The sequence below is a fragment of the Microtus oregoni genome, unplaced genomic scaffold (genome assembly GCF_018167655.1).
Source record: "Microtus oregoni isolate MIOR12 unplaced genomic scaffold, Mior012 000002F_ref0000024, whole genome shotgun sequence".
Lineage (NCBI taxonomy): Eukaryota > Metazoa > Chordata > Mammalia > Rodentia > Cricetidae > Microtus > Microtus oregoni.
Window position 1 is genome coordinate 57290999 of NW_024543061.1, and position 15605 is coordinate 57306603.

The 15605-nt window shown below is 41.6% G+C and overlaps 1 protein-coding gene across 5 annotated transcripts in view; it reads left to right on the plus strand.

The window, feature by feature from the left end:
- The window catches only part of Marchf8 (membrane associated ring-CH-type finger 8), a 76638-nt gene that overhangs the window by 31650 nt on the left and 29383 nt on the right, over positions 1–15605 (plus strand). For 4 of the 5 annotated variants that reach the window (XR_005972932.1, XM_041636998.1, XM_041637022.1 and 1 more), the window contains exon 2: positions 2009–2185. Coding sequence is in view for 3 of the 5 variants with exons in the window: in XM_041636998.1 (XP_041492932.1) it covers positions 2087–2185 (99 nt within the window). In the remaining 2 variants the exon portion in view is untranslated. Of the gene's footprint in view, positions 1–2008; positions 2186–15605 lie in introns of those variants that run through there. The other variant, XM_041637013.1, reaches the window with a different exon arrangement.

The following is a 15605-nucleotide window of genomic DNA, read 5'->3' on the forward strand; positions in this document are numbered from 1 at the left end:
GGCTGGAACAGATGCTTCTCAAATGTGGCCGTAGGGTGCTCTGGCCCTATTGTTTACCCTCCTCCTCACCACCACATGCCCGCCACATGGTTTACAAGTGAAGGCCCCCCAGTTAAAGACATATTCTTTTGGTTTAACGCTTTGTCCTGTTCACCTTCAAACGGCATCATGAAATATGTGAACTGTAAACATGTACTGTAAACGTGTAGTTTGTAGAGGGCAGTTTCTGTGAAGGCAGCAAGGAAAGCGATGGGGAGAAAAGGACACATGATTTGATTACTAGCAATGAGAGAGTATAGAAAAAAAGCAAGTGTACTGGTCAATAAGATAGCTTATATAGACATTGTTACTTTACACAAAGACAGCCTTTTCAGGGTCTTAGGAATGTCCCTGAAGACCTACATCCTCCCTAAAAAACTCTTACTGAACTGTAAGTCATAGGCCAGATCTATCCTGCTATTTTGGCAAATGTATTTCTACTGATATATAATGCCTTGGTTTATTTTGTTTTATCATAACAAAATATACCCAAGACTGGGTATTTTATAAATATAAAAGGTTTAATTAGGTCACAGTTCTGGAGACCCATGAAGAGGACATTGGCACTGGCTTCTGGAGAGGGCCTCTTGCTGTATTGTAACAGGCTAGATGCCATCACAGGGTTGGAAAGGGAAATAGTGGGGAAGAGAAGGAATGAAAATTGGTGGGGAGAGGAAGAAGGAGAGGCTATAAGCTTTGTAACAACTGTTCCTGAGCTTACTTGTGAGACGAATTCATCCCTCAGCAAAAACACTTACCCGTCCTCAAGGCTTACTCCATAGCTTTTCAAAGTGTTAGGAACAAACTCGTGTTACACCGGGTACCAAACAGCAGCAGGTGATCCTTTGATGGGAAAACTATAACATGTAACATTCCTATTTACCCATTCTCAGTGGTTTCTTTCACACTTTGTAGTGGAGCTAAGTAACTAGAACAGCTTTGGCCTATAATTCCTGTAATATTTATCTCACTCTTTATAGGAAACATTGGCCAACGGCTGGTTTGGAGAGTCTAGGCTTTTGGGAGGTTATGCATGAACCAGAGATATTTTGAATTTCAGCAATCTTGCCATCATATGATTTGAGGTCAGTTGGATAGACTGACAGACTATTTTCCCTCCTCCTTCCCTTCTCCCCTTATTTTTCTTGTTTAGAGCTTCATACTAGAGATTGAACCAGGGATTTATATGTGTAGGCAAACTCTACCACAGAACTATAATCCAACTCCAAAAACAGCAATGGTGATTTTGCTTTGTGTGTATCTAATGTTTGTTTTAAATGTTTTGTTTATAAAGGATCTCTCTCTCTCTCTCTCTCTCTCTCTCTCTCTCTCTCGGTGCGTGTGTGTGTGTGTGTGTGTGTGTGTGTGTGTGTGTGTGTGTGTTTTGAGACAGGGTTTCTCTGTGTTGCTTTGGAGCCTGTCCTGGAACTAGCTCTTGTAAACCAGGCTGGCCTCGAACTCACAGAGATCCGCCTGCCTTTGCCTCCCGAGTGCTGGGATTAAAGCGTGAGCCACCACTGCCAGGCTTATAATGGATCTTACTGTGTTGCTCAAGTTAGTTTCAGACTTGCAGTTCTTCTGCCAAGGGCATTAATTTTAAGGAAAAATCACTTATTATCAGGATGCATTAGACTTAGGTTTGATTCTCAGGGAAACACACATATATGTAGGAATACTTGCTCATGAGCAAAAGTTTAACTTTGAAAATAATATAATGAGACGTTGTTTTCAAGTTAAGTAGACAACAGGACTAATCTGTGATTATTCACAGACCTTATTCCCTAGCTTTCCTCAGATACTATCATTTTATTACAAGAAACAAATGTTATGATTTTCCCCCAGTCATTTTCTATCCCTTTTGAAGAGCAAGTATTTGCCAGCATAACTTACTCAAATTTACAACAGTACTAGTCTTACTGTTGGAAATTAGGTAATCTAGCTCTGTTCTGTTTCTTTTCATTTTTCCCAGCTTGAAGTCAATGGCCCAAAATGACTCTGCTAGTGGAGACTCACTTCCGTAAGGAGAAAGACCAGGTCAGAGGCTGGGATGAGCATGCCACTGCACCAGATCTCTGCCATCCCTTCTCAGGACGCCGCTTCCGCTAGAGGCTACAGAAGCAAGACCAAAGACAAGGAGCAGGAGCAGGTAATGGGAGAACTCCTCAGAGTGCCTTCCTGTGTGTGTGTGGGGTTCTTTCCTGCTTGCTGTGGTCAGGTACTGACTGAGAAGCCTCCGAAGGAAGGAAGGATGGAGGGAGGGAGAGAGGGAGGGCTGTTCTTCTATCTCTGTTTGAGGGCAGATGTTTGGCAGTGAGGTGGCAGGAGCATGGAGTGGCGGGTCACATTGTGTCCCGTCAGGAAGCAGAGAGAACACTGTGCTTGGCTCACTTCCTGTTGTAATATGAGCGGCGGGGCTGCGTCCCTGGCACCCTGGCCGCCAGCTAACTTATGCCCCGAAATAACAACACACAAACTGTATTCATTTAAACACTGCTTGGCCCATTTCTATCTAGCCTCTTCTAGGCTAATTCTCACATATTAATTTAGCCCATTTCTAGTCATCTGTGTAGCACCGGTCTTACCGGGAAGATTCTAGCCTACGTCCATCCTGGGTCGGAGCTTCATCGCGTGGGTCTGCCCAGGAGAGAGGAGCATGGCGTCTCTCTGAGCTCACTTCCTCTTCTTCCCAGCATTCTGTTCTGTTTACTCCTCCCACCTATGTTTTAACCTATGAGGGCCAAGCAGTTTCTCTATTGCTTAACCAATGAAATCAACAGATTGATATACGACACTCCCACATCAACTTCCTTCTCTTTATAGTTAGGCTTAGTGTCCCACGTGGGTTAAGTCAGTCTGTAAACACTTCACTGATACAGACTCCTAGATGATTCTAAATCAGTACTAACTTCTGTTACAAATATATTATTTGAATAGTTTTCACTTTAATTTATTATTTCACATGTGTACCAATTTGTATGGTGGTGTGAGCATGTGTGACCCACAAGTGGAGATCAGAGTACAACTGGAGAGTTGGTGATCTTCCTTTGTGGATCCTGGGAAATGATCTCAGGTTATCAGACGTGGTGACAGTTATCTTTACCCTCCGAGCCATCTCAACAGCCCCAACCATTACAATTATTTTACTAAAATTCCGCAAACTGTGATCTAGAGTAATACCTGACTGAGCTCTGAAGGACTGGTTTCTCTGTAGATGAGCACCCCTGGCTGTGTTTTGAGGGGATTGTCTTCTGCTGGTTTCTGGGTTCTGAGGGTTTCTTAGTGTAAATTGCACGCTCATCTCAGTTGGCTAAGTTCCTGACTGTCTTCTACATTCCTAAGATGAAGTTTTTACGTTTAGGTCGTTATAATCAACCTGTCTCTGTTTTCACGGCTGCTAGTGATCTGGCTTGACGTTTAAACATCAGGTGGATTAGGTCAGTGATGGAGGAACTTCAGGACTAATCTAAGCCCAGAGGGTCAGGAAGAGCTTTCTGCAGAAAACTGGGATTGTGAGGAGAGCTATAGTTAAGGGAAAAGGAGAAGCAGAGCGACTCGGGTTGAGAATATGCGTATGGTCAGCCCCAAATCATTTGATGCAGCTTGTGATCTGCCTGTGCTGAGAAGTGATAGAAAGAGAAGCCCAGCAGAGGTTCTGGTAGCTACATGGATCAGGTCTTTATCTCAGGTAATACCCAAGGTGACTTCATGCACAGCTCTCTCTATAGCATGCACTGCATGGGCCTGTATCTGCTGCTCTGTGAAGGGCTAATGACATGTACATACTTACACTATCTGTGGATGAAGACTGACATCACTTTCGGTGGGATGAGGACTGCTGGGAATATTTTGTAATCATAAAGGATTTTTCTTGCTATCACTTACTAGTGGATAATTAATCCTTTAAGAGGATTGCTGCTTTTAGGTTTGTTTTGATTTTTATGACAGGGTCTCACTGTGTAGTTCTGGCTGTTATGGACTCATTGTGTAGATCAAACTGGCCTTGAAGCCACAGAGATTCACCTGCCTCCTGATTGTTGGGTTAAGGGACATGAGACATCACAGTTATTTTTATGTTTTTATAGACACTAATCCATTACTTTGCAGTGTTCAGTTTCTTTTTGGAAACCTGAGTTGCTTCATTTCAAAAGAAACTACTTTTTAATCCTCACTGTCTTAGAGAAATTTTTTCATTTTAAAATTAGTAACATCTTACTTTTAGGCCTATATTAAGCAACCTTATGTATACTTAAATGTGTGATTATTAATGCATATGTAATTTAATAGCCTAATAGATAATTTTATGATTGGTCTCCAAGTCAGTATTTGAAAATACACGTTGTTTGACAGTTGTTTTAAGTTACTTTCCATCTTAGGACAATGTCCATTTCCCTGTCTCAGTGGGTCAGGTATCTAGAGCTCGCTATAAGTAACAGCATCTTTTCCAAACTAAGGAGAAAATCTTAGTCCAGGAAGTTGATGTTCCCTGGATTCCCAGAAGGAGCCGATCCCCAGCACTGTGCGATGATTCTACCCTGATCAGGAGTGGTCAGGAGGCAGGGGATCATAAAGGTCCAGTTGCTGCTTCTAGTGGTAAACATTGCCACTTTATTATGACTGACAGACAAACAAAACCCGTCTCTACTGTTGTTAGCATTGCCACTTAAACACTGTGGCCCTGGAAGAAATACCACCCCCCTACTGTAGTGAGACAAGTTTTAATATGCGCTTTCTCTGTAGCCCAGGCTAGTCCCAGAGTTAATCCTCTTTCCTTGACCACCTGAGTGTTAGGATTCTAGGTGTGTGCCACTGCTTCTGGTTTACACTTCACCTCTGTCAAGGCTGGACAAGCCGAGTGGATGTTGCATGTTCTGCCACTCAGTTCCCATGCTCATGTGTGATCAAAGCTGTATGAATGGATGCACTGCAGTAGAGGACCGAGTCTCCTGGGACCCAGTTTGTAAGATTATCTAGAAAAGAACTTTCACTTTCGGCCCGAAAGAACTAGTCTATATTATTGTGTTCCTAAAAGTTTCAGAAAGGTAGTCTGTGGTCAGCTTGCATTTAGACAACTACATGGAAAGCAAAAGATACTTTTCATATTTTTAAAGAATTTTATTTCAGTCACCATTGATTTCTTCATCTTCCTTTCGAGGTCAACAGAAGGATTTTATCATGAAACATCATAGTGATAGTTATCTAAACAAATTTCATTTTGCTCTGAAAGTATGTAAATAGAGAAAATTTTAATAAAAGGAAGTAGATGCCTTATATATCCTTGTATACATAAATACCTAATACTATATTCACCTGTACCTGGCATCTGGAACAAGAGGCTCACAGTTGAGCAGGCGATAGTAATTCTGATGCATATCCATTGTACTTTCCCTCATAATTATTGTACTTTAGTGTACAGATAAACCATGAGAACCTAATAGAAGAACTTGTAGAAAATCCGAGCTTTAATATTGCAGACTCTCATTTTCAGTTCAGTGCCTGGACCTGCTTTGTATCTCCAGAACAGCCTGTTTTCATGGCCTTCTCAGGTGTGTACTGGTGCTGGTCCACTCCTGCCTTCCGTTTCCTTCCCCTCCCTCTCACCCTCTTCCCCCTTTTCCAGTTTTTTCTTCCTTTTCCCCCTTCTGCTTTTGCCCTCTTCCTCACATTCCTCCAATTCCAGTCTCCAAAGTTCAGGATGGCAGACATGCTACCATACCTGGCCAGCCTACCAGTTCCAATCACTTGTGTGTGTGTTAACTATTCAGAATCCAAGGTCTCTCGTCAAAGCAGTCTCTAGCTCTGTCTGGGCCCACTGTTTACTTAAAGGAACTGTAGTTTTATTTTGCAGGATGAAAGTTCCTTCTTCTAATGGTCCACAGAATCAATTAATCAGGGCTCATAGGGGCTCACAGAGACTGAACCGACAATCAACAGCCTGTTTGGGTCTGACCTCAGTCTGCATGGATGTTGTGTTTGTGTGGCTTGGTGTTCTTGTGGGACTCTTAGCAGTGGGAGCAGGGGTGTCTCTGGCCTATATGCCCATTTTGGGGACCCTTTCCTCCTGCTGCACTGCCTCTTCCTGCCTTGATGTGAGGGAGATGCCTAGTCTTGTTGTAACTTGTTATGCTGTGTTTGGTGATACTTCTGGGTGGCCTGCTATTTCCCCGGGAGGAGGAGTGGATGAGGAGAGTGAAGGGGAGTGTGTGGGAGGGGTGAGGAGAGGAGGGAGAGGAAATTGCCGTCGGGATGTAATAGTTGAGAAAATAGTAATGAAGATACATCTCTGAAAAAATCCCCGTTCTACATATTACAACTGTGTGTGTCAGTATTTAGCTCTCTCTCTAGTCTTACTTCTTTATAGAGGCACAATTAAATCGTCTTTGAAACACTTGTTACGTCACTATCAGTTAATGTGTCACTACTGCCGGCATCATTTGTGTAGCTCCTTGAGTCAGTGTTTACTTTTCCTATGAGAATCTCAGAACAGTAATGTTTGCTTCAGCACAGTTTCTGTTCCTGGAACAGAATGCATGAGGCTGGGTAAGTTATAAAAGAGGCTTTCGGTTCTGGAGGCTGGACAGCTTCTGGTAAGGACCTCTTCATGTCCCATGCATGGCAGAGGGCAGGAGGATGTGAACAAAGAGAGGAGAGTACAGAGGAGGTGTAACTCTGTAGCAGCCACATCCCATAATAACCAAAACACTTTGGATACCACACTCATAACCACTTACTTCTTAAAGGCCCACCCCTCTCTGGACCATTACATAAGGGAGCATACCTTAACACATGGTTTAGTAGATCCAATCATGTTCACACCATAGTAGCATCCTCAAACCTGGAAGTAGGAATATATCTTCTTGTGGTATGTGTGTTGGGGGGGGGCATCTGTGTAAGTTTCTTTCAAATCTGTATGCAAGATTGCTTATCCTGTTTGATAATCCCAACTGTTATAGTGATGCCTTGGGGACCCCTCCTAGGATACTCAAGCATATGCAGGAAATTGTAGCATACTTGCTGTTTGTGAACCAGAGATGATGCATTGTTACTAAGTACCATTTTCTGACTCACTGATCAGAGTGTGGAGAAGAGTTCTGATGGTTTCCCTGGAGATTAAGGAAGGGAAAGAAGGTGCTGTTAACCAATCATTGAATTCAGTGTTGCTGAGTTTGAGCTGTTTTGTCTTAAGTACAGCTTGTTTACTTGTTTAGAATATATAGCTGAACCTGGGCATTGGTCCAGGTAGGAGATGTTGCTGGAGTTCACATTATCTAGATAAAACAGTCAGAATATTTGGTAAGAGAAACATTTGCTGATGGTTTTCCTGGGTTGCTTTCAAGTTGCGTGAAGGTGATAGAATTCATTGGTTGGATGTCACTGATGAATATGATTTATTGTTGCTACTCTCTTGTAGCTGTTAATGTATTAGGTGTCAGATAACTTTCTAGATGTCGTTTTGGTAACTGTTGAAAATTAAAAACATGCAAATTTAATTTTTTGTTTTGGGAGCTGCGGGCCTCTTCCCACAGCCCGGCTCCTGGCCGCTTGGCTAGCTTATACCCTGAAATAACAAAACACAAATTGTATTCTTTTAAACACTACCTGGCCCATTAGTTTCAGCCTCTTAACCCATTTCTAATAATCTATGTAGCACCACGAGGTGCGCTTACCAGGAAAGATTCAGCATGTCTGACCTGGTGGCTGGCTGCATCGCGTCTGCCCTGGAGAGAGCTGCATGTCGTCTGAGCTCACTTCCTCTTCCTCCCAGCATTCTGTTCTGTTTACTCCTCCTATCTAAATTTTAACCTGTCAGGGCCAAGGCAGTTTCTTTATTTAACCAATGACCTTCCTCCATCAATTTTTAGTGCAGATTTCACTAAATAACACTTTAGGATACTATTACAGTATTCTAAATGATTATCAATGCCTTTGAATGCCTGACATCAACGAGATGGCTCCTTTATCTCATACAAGAATGAACAGACCCAAAGAGAATTGTGGTCACCTGAGTTTGAATATTACCATGTTTCTTATAAAATTAATTTCTTGTAGATAAATATTAATAAAATACACATTTTCATTTATATAGCTTTCTACATAGCTATCTATAGCAACAGTGTATTGTGTCTTTGAAAGACCCCTTCCCTCAGAAAACCTGTGACAGTGCAGGGCACATTGTGATAGCTGTCACAAAGTGCATCACAACCCAAGCCATTTATCTGGGATGAGTCTTTCCTGGGTCCAGAGTATTCTCAGCTGCTGTTTCCTAGGCCCTGCTCTAGCAACACCTCTACCCTCAGTGCATTGTGCTCTGACTATCGCCATGGTTTTCTTCTGCCTTTTTATCATTTTATGTCCTTACAATGTATTTTCCTCTTTATTTTTGTGAATATACAGTTACAACCTAATTAGCTCTAGCTTCTTGTTTAACTATTAATTTTTCCCCTGACCTTTTCCTTGCTTCTGAGAATTGTCTTGCTTGTTTTGAGTTTGGGGAACGCTGCTGCTAAGGGTTTAAGTTTTTGTGACAGATACTTGTTTCGTACTCACTCTGTATGCCTTGTTCTTGTAAGGCCTTAATACTGGGCCATCTAAACAACATAATCTTCATGTGAGCACTCAGAAGAACAGAATCACATTGTCCTCTTCTTTTTATAGAGGAACCAAGAAAGCAGGCTGCACAGCGTCCTCTGTGACAGGTGATGTCAGTAGTTACCACCTTTCACTGTGACATGGACTCCTCACACTGTGATCTTCACAAGCCACACTCTGCTGGCTACTTAGGCAGCCTCTATTCGTCTATGAGGACCTTGCCCTCCTCCACACTCTCTGGTTTTGTGTATCTTTAAGTCCTCATTAATTTATTAATTCTTGAGCCGGGCATTGGCGGCACACGCCTTTAATCCCAGCACTTAGGAGGCAGAGGCAGGCGGACCTCTGAGTTCGAAGCCAGCCTGGTCTACAAGAGCTAGTTCTAGGACAGGCTTCAAAGCTACAGAGAAACTCTGTCTTGAAAACAAACAAACAAAAAAAAACAACAAAAAAAAGAAAATTATTAATTCTTTGTACAGATAATCACTGAACACCTATTACATAGTAGAGATTTTTTTTCAATTTCTTTCTTCAAAGACTTAATGTTCTTGTCAAATAGGTCTTTCACTTCTTTGGTTCGTGTTACCCCAAGATGTTTTATGTTATTTGTGGCTGTTGTGAAGTGTAATGTTTGTCTGAGTTCTTTCTCAGCTTTTTTATAATTTGTGTATAGGAGGACTACTGATTTTGTTTTGAGTGTTCTTGTATCCTGCCACATCACTGAAGGTATTTATCAGCTGTAGGAGTTCCCTGGTAGGGTTTTTGGGGTCACTTATGTAGACTATCATATCATCTGAAAATAGCAAAAATTTGACTTCTTCCTTTCCAATTTCAATCCCCTTGATCTCCATTTGTTGTCTTATTCCTCTAGCCAGAACTTCAAGAACGATGTTTAATAGAAATGGAGAGAAAGGACAGCCTTGTCTTGTTCCTGATTTTAGTGGAATCACTTTGATTTTCTCTCCACTTTGATGTTGGCTGTCAGCTTGCTGTTTATTGCTTTTATTATGTTTAGATATGTTCCTTGTATCACTGATCTCTCCAAGACCTTTATCATGAAAGGGTATTGGATTTTGTTGAAGGCTTTTTTCTGCATCTAATGAGATGATCATATGTTTTTTTTCTTTGAGTTTATTTATATGGTGGATTACATTGACAGATTTTTGTATGTTGAACCATCCCTGCATCTCTGGGATGAAGCCAACTTGATCATGGTGGATGATTTTTTTCATATGCTCTTGGATTCAGTTTTCCAGTGTTTTATTGAATATTTTTGCATCTATGTTCATGAGTGAGATTGGTCTGTAATTCTTTTTCTTGTTTGAGTCTTTGTGTGGTTTGGGTATCAGAGTAATTGTAGCCTCGTAAAAAGAGTTTGGCAATGTTTCTTCTGTTTCTTTTATGTGGAACAGTTTAAGGAGTATAGGTACTAGCTCTTCTTTGAAGTTCTGGTAGAATTCTGCACTGAAACCATCTGGTCCTAGACTTTTTTTGGTTGGGAGGCTTTTGATGACTACTTCTATTTCCTTGCAGGTTATAGATCTATTTAAATTGTTCACCTGGTCTTGATTTAATATTGGTATGTGGTATCTCTCCTGAAAACTGTCCATTTTTTTTTCACATTTTCCAGTTTTGTGGAATGCAGGTTTTTTATTGTATGATCTAATGATTCTATCAGATTTTCTTAGTGTCTGTTGTTATGTCCCACTTTTCATTTCTGATTTTATTAATTTCAATGTTCTCTCTCTGCTTTTTGATTAGTTTAGATAAGGGTAAGTCTATCTTGTTGATTTTCTCAAAGAACCAGCTCTTTGTATTCATTGATTCTTTGTAGTGTTTTCTTTGTTTCTATTTTATCGATTTCAGCCCTCAGTTTGATTATTTCCTGTCATCTACTCCTCTTGAGTGAGTCTGCTTCTTTTTGTCCTAGAACTTTCAGATGTGTTGTTAAGTCAGTAGTGTGAGCTTTCTCCACTTTCTTTATGTGGGCACTTAGTGCTATGAACTTTCCTCTTAGCACTGCTTTCATAATGTCCCATAGATTTGGGTACATTGTGCCTTCATTTTTGTTGAATTCTAGGAAGTCTTTAATTTCTTTCTTTATTTCTTCCTTGACTCAGAGGTGGTTCAGTTGAACATTGTTCAATTTCCATGCGTTTGTAGGCTTTCTGCAATTAGTGTTGCTGCTGAATTCTAACTTTAAATCACAGAGATCCAATAAAATACAGGGGATTATTTCTATTTTTTGTATTTGCTTTGTTACTGAGCATGTGTCAGTTTTAGAGGAGGTTCCATGAGGTGCTGAAAAGAAGATATATTATTTTGTGTTTGGGTGGAATGTTCTGTAGATGTCTGTTAAGTCCACTTGAATCATGACATATGTTAGTTCTCTTATTTCTCTGTTAAGTTTCTGCCTGGTTGACCTGTCCATTGTGGAGAGTGGGGAGTTGAAATCTACTATTAGTGTGTGGGGTTTGATGTGCAAAGCTTATAAGCTTTAGTAATGTTTCTTTTACGTATGTGATTGCTCTTGTATTTGGGGCATAGATATTCAGGATGGAGACTTCATCTTGATGGATTGTTCCTATTATGAATATAAAGTGTCCTTCTCCATCTCTTCTGATTGATTTTAATTTGAAGTCTATTTTGTTAGATATTAGGATACCTACATCCACTTGTTTCTTAGGTCCATTTGATTGGAAATTTTTTTCCCAACCCTTTACTCTGAGGTAATGTTTGTCTTTGGGGTTGAGGTATGTTTCTTGTATACAGCAGATTGCTTTCATATCCATTCTCTTAGCCTGTGCCGTTTTATAGGTGAATTGGGTTCATTGACTTTAAGATATATTAATGACCAGTGATTGTTAATTCCTCTCATTTTTTTTTAGTGGTAGTGTTTGTGTGTTTCCCTTCTTTGGGGTTTGCTGGTGAGAGGTTATCTGTTGTCTGTGTTTTTGTGGGTACAATTAGCTTCCTTGGGTTGGAATTTTCCTTCTGGTACTTTCTGTAGGGCTAGATTTGTGAATAGGTATTGTTTAAATCTGGTTTGTCATAGAATATCTTGTTTTCTCCATTGATGATGATTGAAAGCTTTTCTGGGTATCATTGTCTGGGCTTGCATCCATGGTCTCTTAATGCCTGCAGCACATCTGTCCAGGACCTTCTGGCTTTCATGGTTTCCATTGAGAAGTCAGGTGTAATTATTAACTCTGCCTTTTTCCTTTGCAGTTCTTAATTTTCTTTCTTTATTCTTATATGTTTTACGTTTTGATTATTATATGATGAGGGAAGGTTTTTTTGTGGGGGAGTTTTGGTCCAGTTTATTTGGTGTTCTGTAAGTTTCTTAAACTTTCATAGGGATATCCTTCTTTAGGTTGGATAAGTTTTCTTCTAATATTTTGTTGAATATATTTTTTGTGCCTTTGAGCTAGAGTTCTTCTCTTTCTTCTATCCCTGTTATTCTAAGGTTTAGTTTTTTTCGTGGTGTCCCAGATTTCCTGGATGTTTTGTGTTAAGAATTTGTTGGATTAAATGTTTTCTTTGATCAATGAATCTGTTTATTCTATAGTATCTTCAACACCTGAGATTTTCTCTTCCATTTCTTGTATTCTGTTGGTTATGCTTGCCTCTGTAGTTCCCATTCATTTACCTAGACTTTTCATATCCAGAATTCCCTCAGTCTGTGTTTTCTTTATTGCCTCTATTTCAGTCTTTAAGTCTTAAACTGTTTGAACTGTTTGCTTCATGTGTTTGATTGTTTTTTTTTTCTTGGTTTTCTTAGGTATCTTTGAGAGATTTATTGATTACTTCCAATTTTTTTGTTTATCTTTTCCTCCATTTCTTTAAGGGAATTTTCTTTAAAGGTCTCCATCATTCTCATAAAGTTACATTTAAAATTGTTTGCTTCTGCTTTTTCTGGGTTAGGATGATTAAGTCTTCCTGTTGTATGACCATTGGGTTCTGGTGTTACCATGTTGTTTTTTAGGTTGTTGAATGAATTCTTACATTGGCGCCTACCCATATCTTACTCCAGTTGGTGTTGGCAGTGTGTTTGCCTCTTGATCCAATCCTTGCAGTGGCTGTCTGTGTATTTGGGAACTGTTCTTGGTCTGCTCTGTACTGTCAATGTCTGTGTCTCAGGGAACCACTGAGGTCTCTCTTGTTTCCGCTCTCTTGGCCCACTCTGTGCAGTTACAGCCTGTGCTTCAGGGTTCTTCTCTTGGACCTCTCTCTCGGTCCTCTTTGTGAATTTGCACCCTGTGTCCAGTCAGAGCTCCCCTGAGGTTGTGGGGGGATAGGCAGGTTTGGGGCCAAGTGGGACTTGTAGCTTTCTGGGTCCTATTGATAGGATGGGGGTGTTGGAGCAGCCAACCTCGCCAAAATGTTTTCATCTGTTAGTTTATGAGGTCTAGTTTTATCTGTTAGTCACAGGATATTCGGCCCAACACAGAGTGAAGGGCAAGGAATGGCTATTGAGTGGACTAAAGACAGCCCAAGGCAACTTGTAATTAGGCTTTTGGCTGCAAAATCGAAACTCTCCACATCACTGAAATTCTAATCAGCCAGTCAGCCTTTTCAGACAGCTTCTTTCCAGAAGTCTAGTCTACAGGCTCAGTGATGATAGAGAGTTGTTCAGAATTGGATTTAGACAAAAAGCTTCATAAGCTGAAGTGGGGAAGGTCAGCCAGGCTGGTCTGTTGGGGTTTTTTGTGTAACAGGCCTTTCCCAGAGTGTGTGACAGGACTCCTCGGGAGCGAGAGACATGGTGTTTGCTGCCGTGTTCTGATTTTACTGTTGCTCCAATAGACACTGTGATCAAAAGCATCTCAGTGGATGGAAAGGTTTGTCTCAGCCTGCAGGTCCCGCTCCATCTTTGAGGGAAGTGCAGGCAGAGGCTCAGGCAGGAGCTGCAGCAGAAACCATGGAGGAATGAATGGTGCTTCCTGGCTTGCTCATGCTTGTTCCCAGCCAGCTTTCTTACCCAGGACCTCTTGCCCTGTCAGTGGTGCTGACGCCACCATGGTCATCTAGGGTTGCAGGAAAGGATTCTTTTCCTCAATGATTTAAAGAATAAATGGCAGGAAAAGTAAAGTCTCAGCACTCAACCAGATTTCATTGAAAGTGGCATCACACACAGGAAAATACACAGAGACAGACTTCCCAGAGGTGATGGGCCTAGGACCCAAGTGTGGCAGAGATAAAAACTTGTGTGTTCAGGTATAGAGTGGCTTCCTTCTCAGAACTGGGTGGTTTGTGCTACTGTATGGCAGTGAATAATTCAGACAAAGGAAGGAAGCTGATCTACTGCCACAGCTGGAGATTCTCATTGGGGTTCATAAGTCCACCCAGTCTTTCTCTTAGAGAGGGAGAAAAACATTTTAAGTGTTTAAGTGAGAAGCTCATTCATCCACCTAGAGCCTCTTTGTTCTTTCTGCCTGCCTGCTGAGGATCTGACTCCTTGTCCTTCAGTGCCATCTGTATCAGTTAACAATCAAGGCAGTTCTGCATAGGCATGCCCACTGGCCAGTCTGTTGAGATTCCCCTCTCAGATGTCTAGGCCGTGTCAAGTTGACAGTCAAAGATAGCTCAGGCATGTCACATGAAAATTAAAAGAAAGACGGGCGGGTTTAAGTAATATTTCTGGGGGTTTATATCTTGGTGTGAGAAAATGAGGTTCAAGTGTCTGTGGCTAGTCTTGGGGAAAAGAGAATTTTAGTTTCTGTAGCTTACCTTGGGGGATAAAGGAAGTGGGAGAAAGGAGAAGATAGAGGCATTTCTAAGGCCTTGGTTCTGTTGCCCTTCGGATTAAAGAACCAGACATCTCAAGGCTTCATGTTTCGGGTTGTTGTTTTCTCATTTCCAAAATAGCAGAAGCTTCCTGTGGCACTTCCCCCAGCTGGTGTCCTCCCTCCCTTTACCACTCTCCGAGCCCCTCCCCTTCCCTATCATACAATGCACACATGCTGCAGTTGCACCTATGCTGAGGAGCATAGGTTCCCCTAGACCACACAGCAACACCAAGGCCACTGTGGAGCTTGGGCTGTTGAGGAGACATGGTGAAATCTCTGAGAAAGGCAGAGGCACGTTTTGTTCTAGAAGAAATTACTTCTCTTAAATAAAACGAGAGAGCTGGGACGCAGCTCAGTTGGTAGAGTGCTGTCCTTTCAAGCACAAAGTCCTGGGTTTTATTTCTCTTCCCCAGCATATAGACCAGGTATGGAACATGTCTGTAATCCCAGCATACAGGAGGTAAGAAGCAGACATCATAAATTCAGGTCCTCTGCTAATGGTCTCGGAGGCCAGCCTGAGATACATGAGACCCTACTGCCAGAGCAAAAATGATCAGTCAAAGAAAATAGGAAAAGAATTCTTGAGTACTGTAGGACAGATCAATAAGAACTTGAATTTGGAAGCTGGAGTGGTGGCTCAGTAGTTAAGAGCACTGGCTGCTCTTCCAGAGGACCCAGGTTCAGTTCCCAGCACCACATCTGACTGCTCACACTGCCTCACATCTCCAGCTCCCGGGCCCAGTGCCCTTTTCTGGACTCTGCAGGTCCCCACATGCTTATGCACCCCAACACATATTTACACATCATTAAAAATAAAATCTTTAAAATTTGTTTAGAATTATGATCATTTTGTTTTGTGTATGTGGCTATTTTGCCAAATATCTGTGCACCACCTCTGTGCCTGGTGCCCTTCGAGGCCAGAAGATGGTGTAGAACTGGAGTTACAGACGTTGCCAGCTGCCATGTGGTGCTGGGAATTGAACCTGGGCCCTCTGAAAGAGCAGCCAGTGCTTCTAACCCCTGAGTGATCTCTCCAGACTCTAAAAATAGAGTCTTTTTTTAAAAAAAAAATTAATTAATTAATTTTTTTATTGAAAAAATTTCCTCCTCCCTGCCTCCCATTTCCCTTCCCCTCCTCCCACTCCTCTCCCCCTCCCCCACTTCTCTCTCCACTCCTTTCCCCCTCCCCCC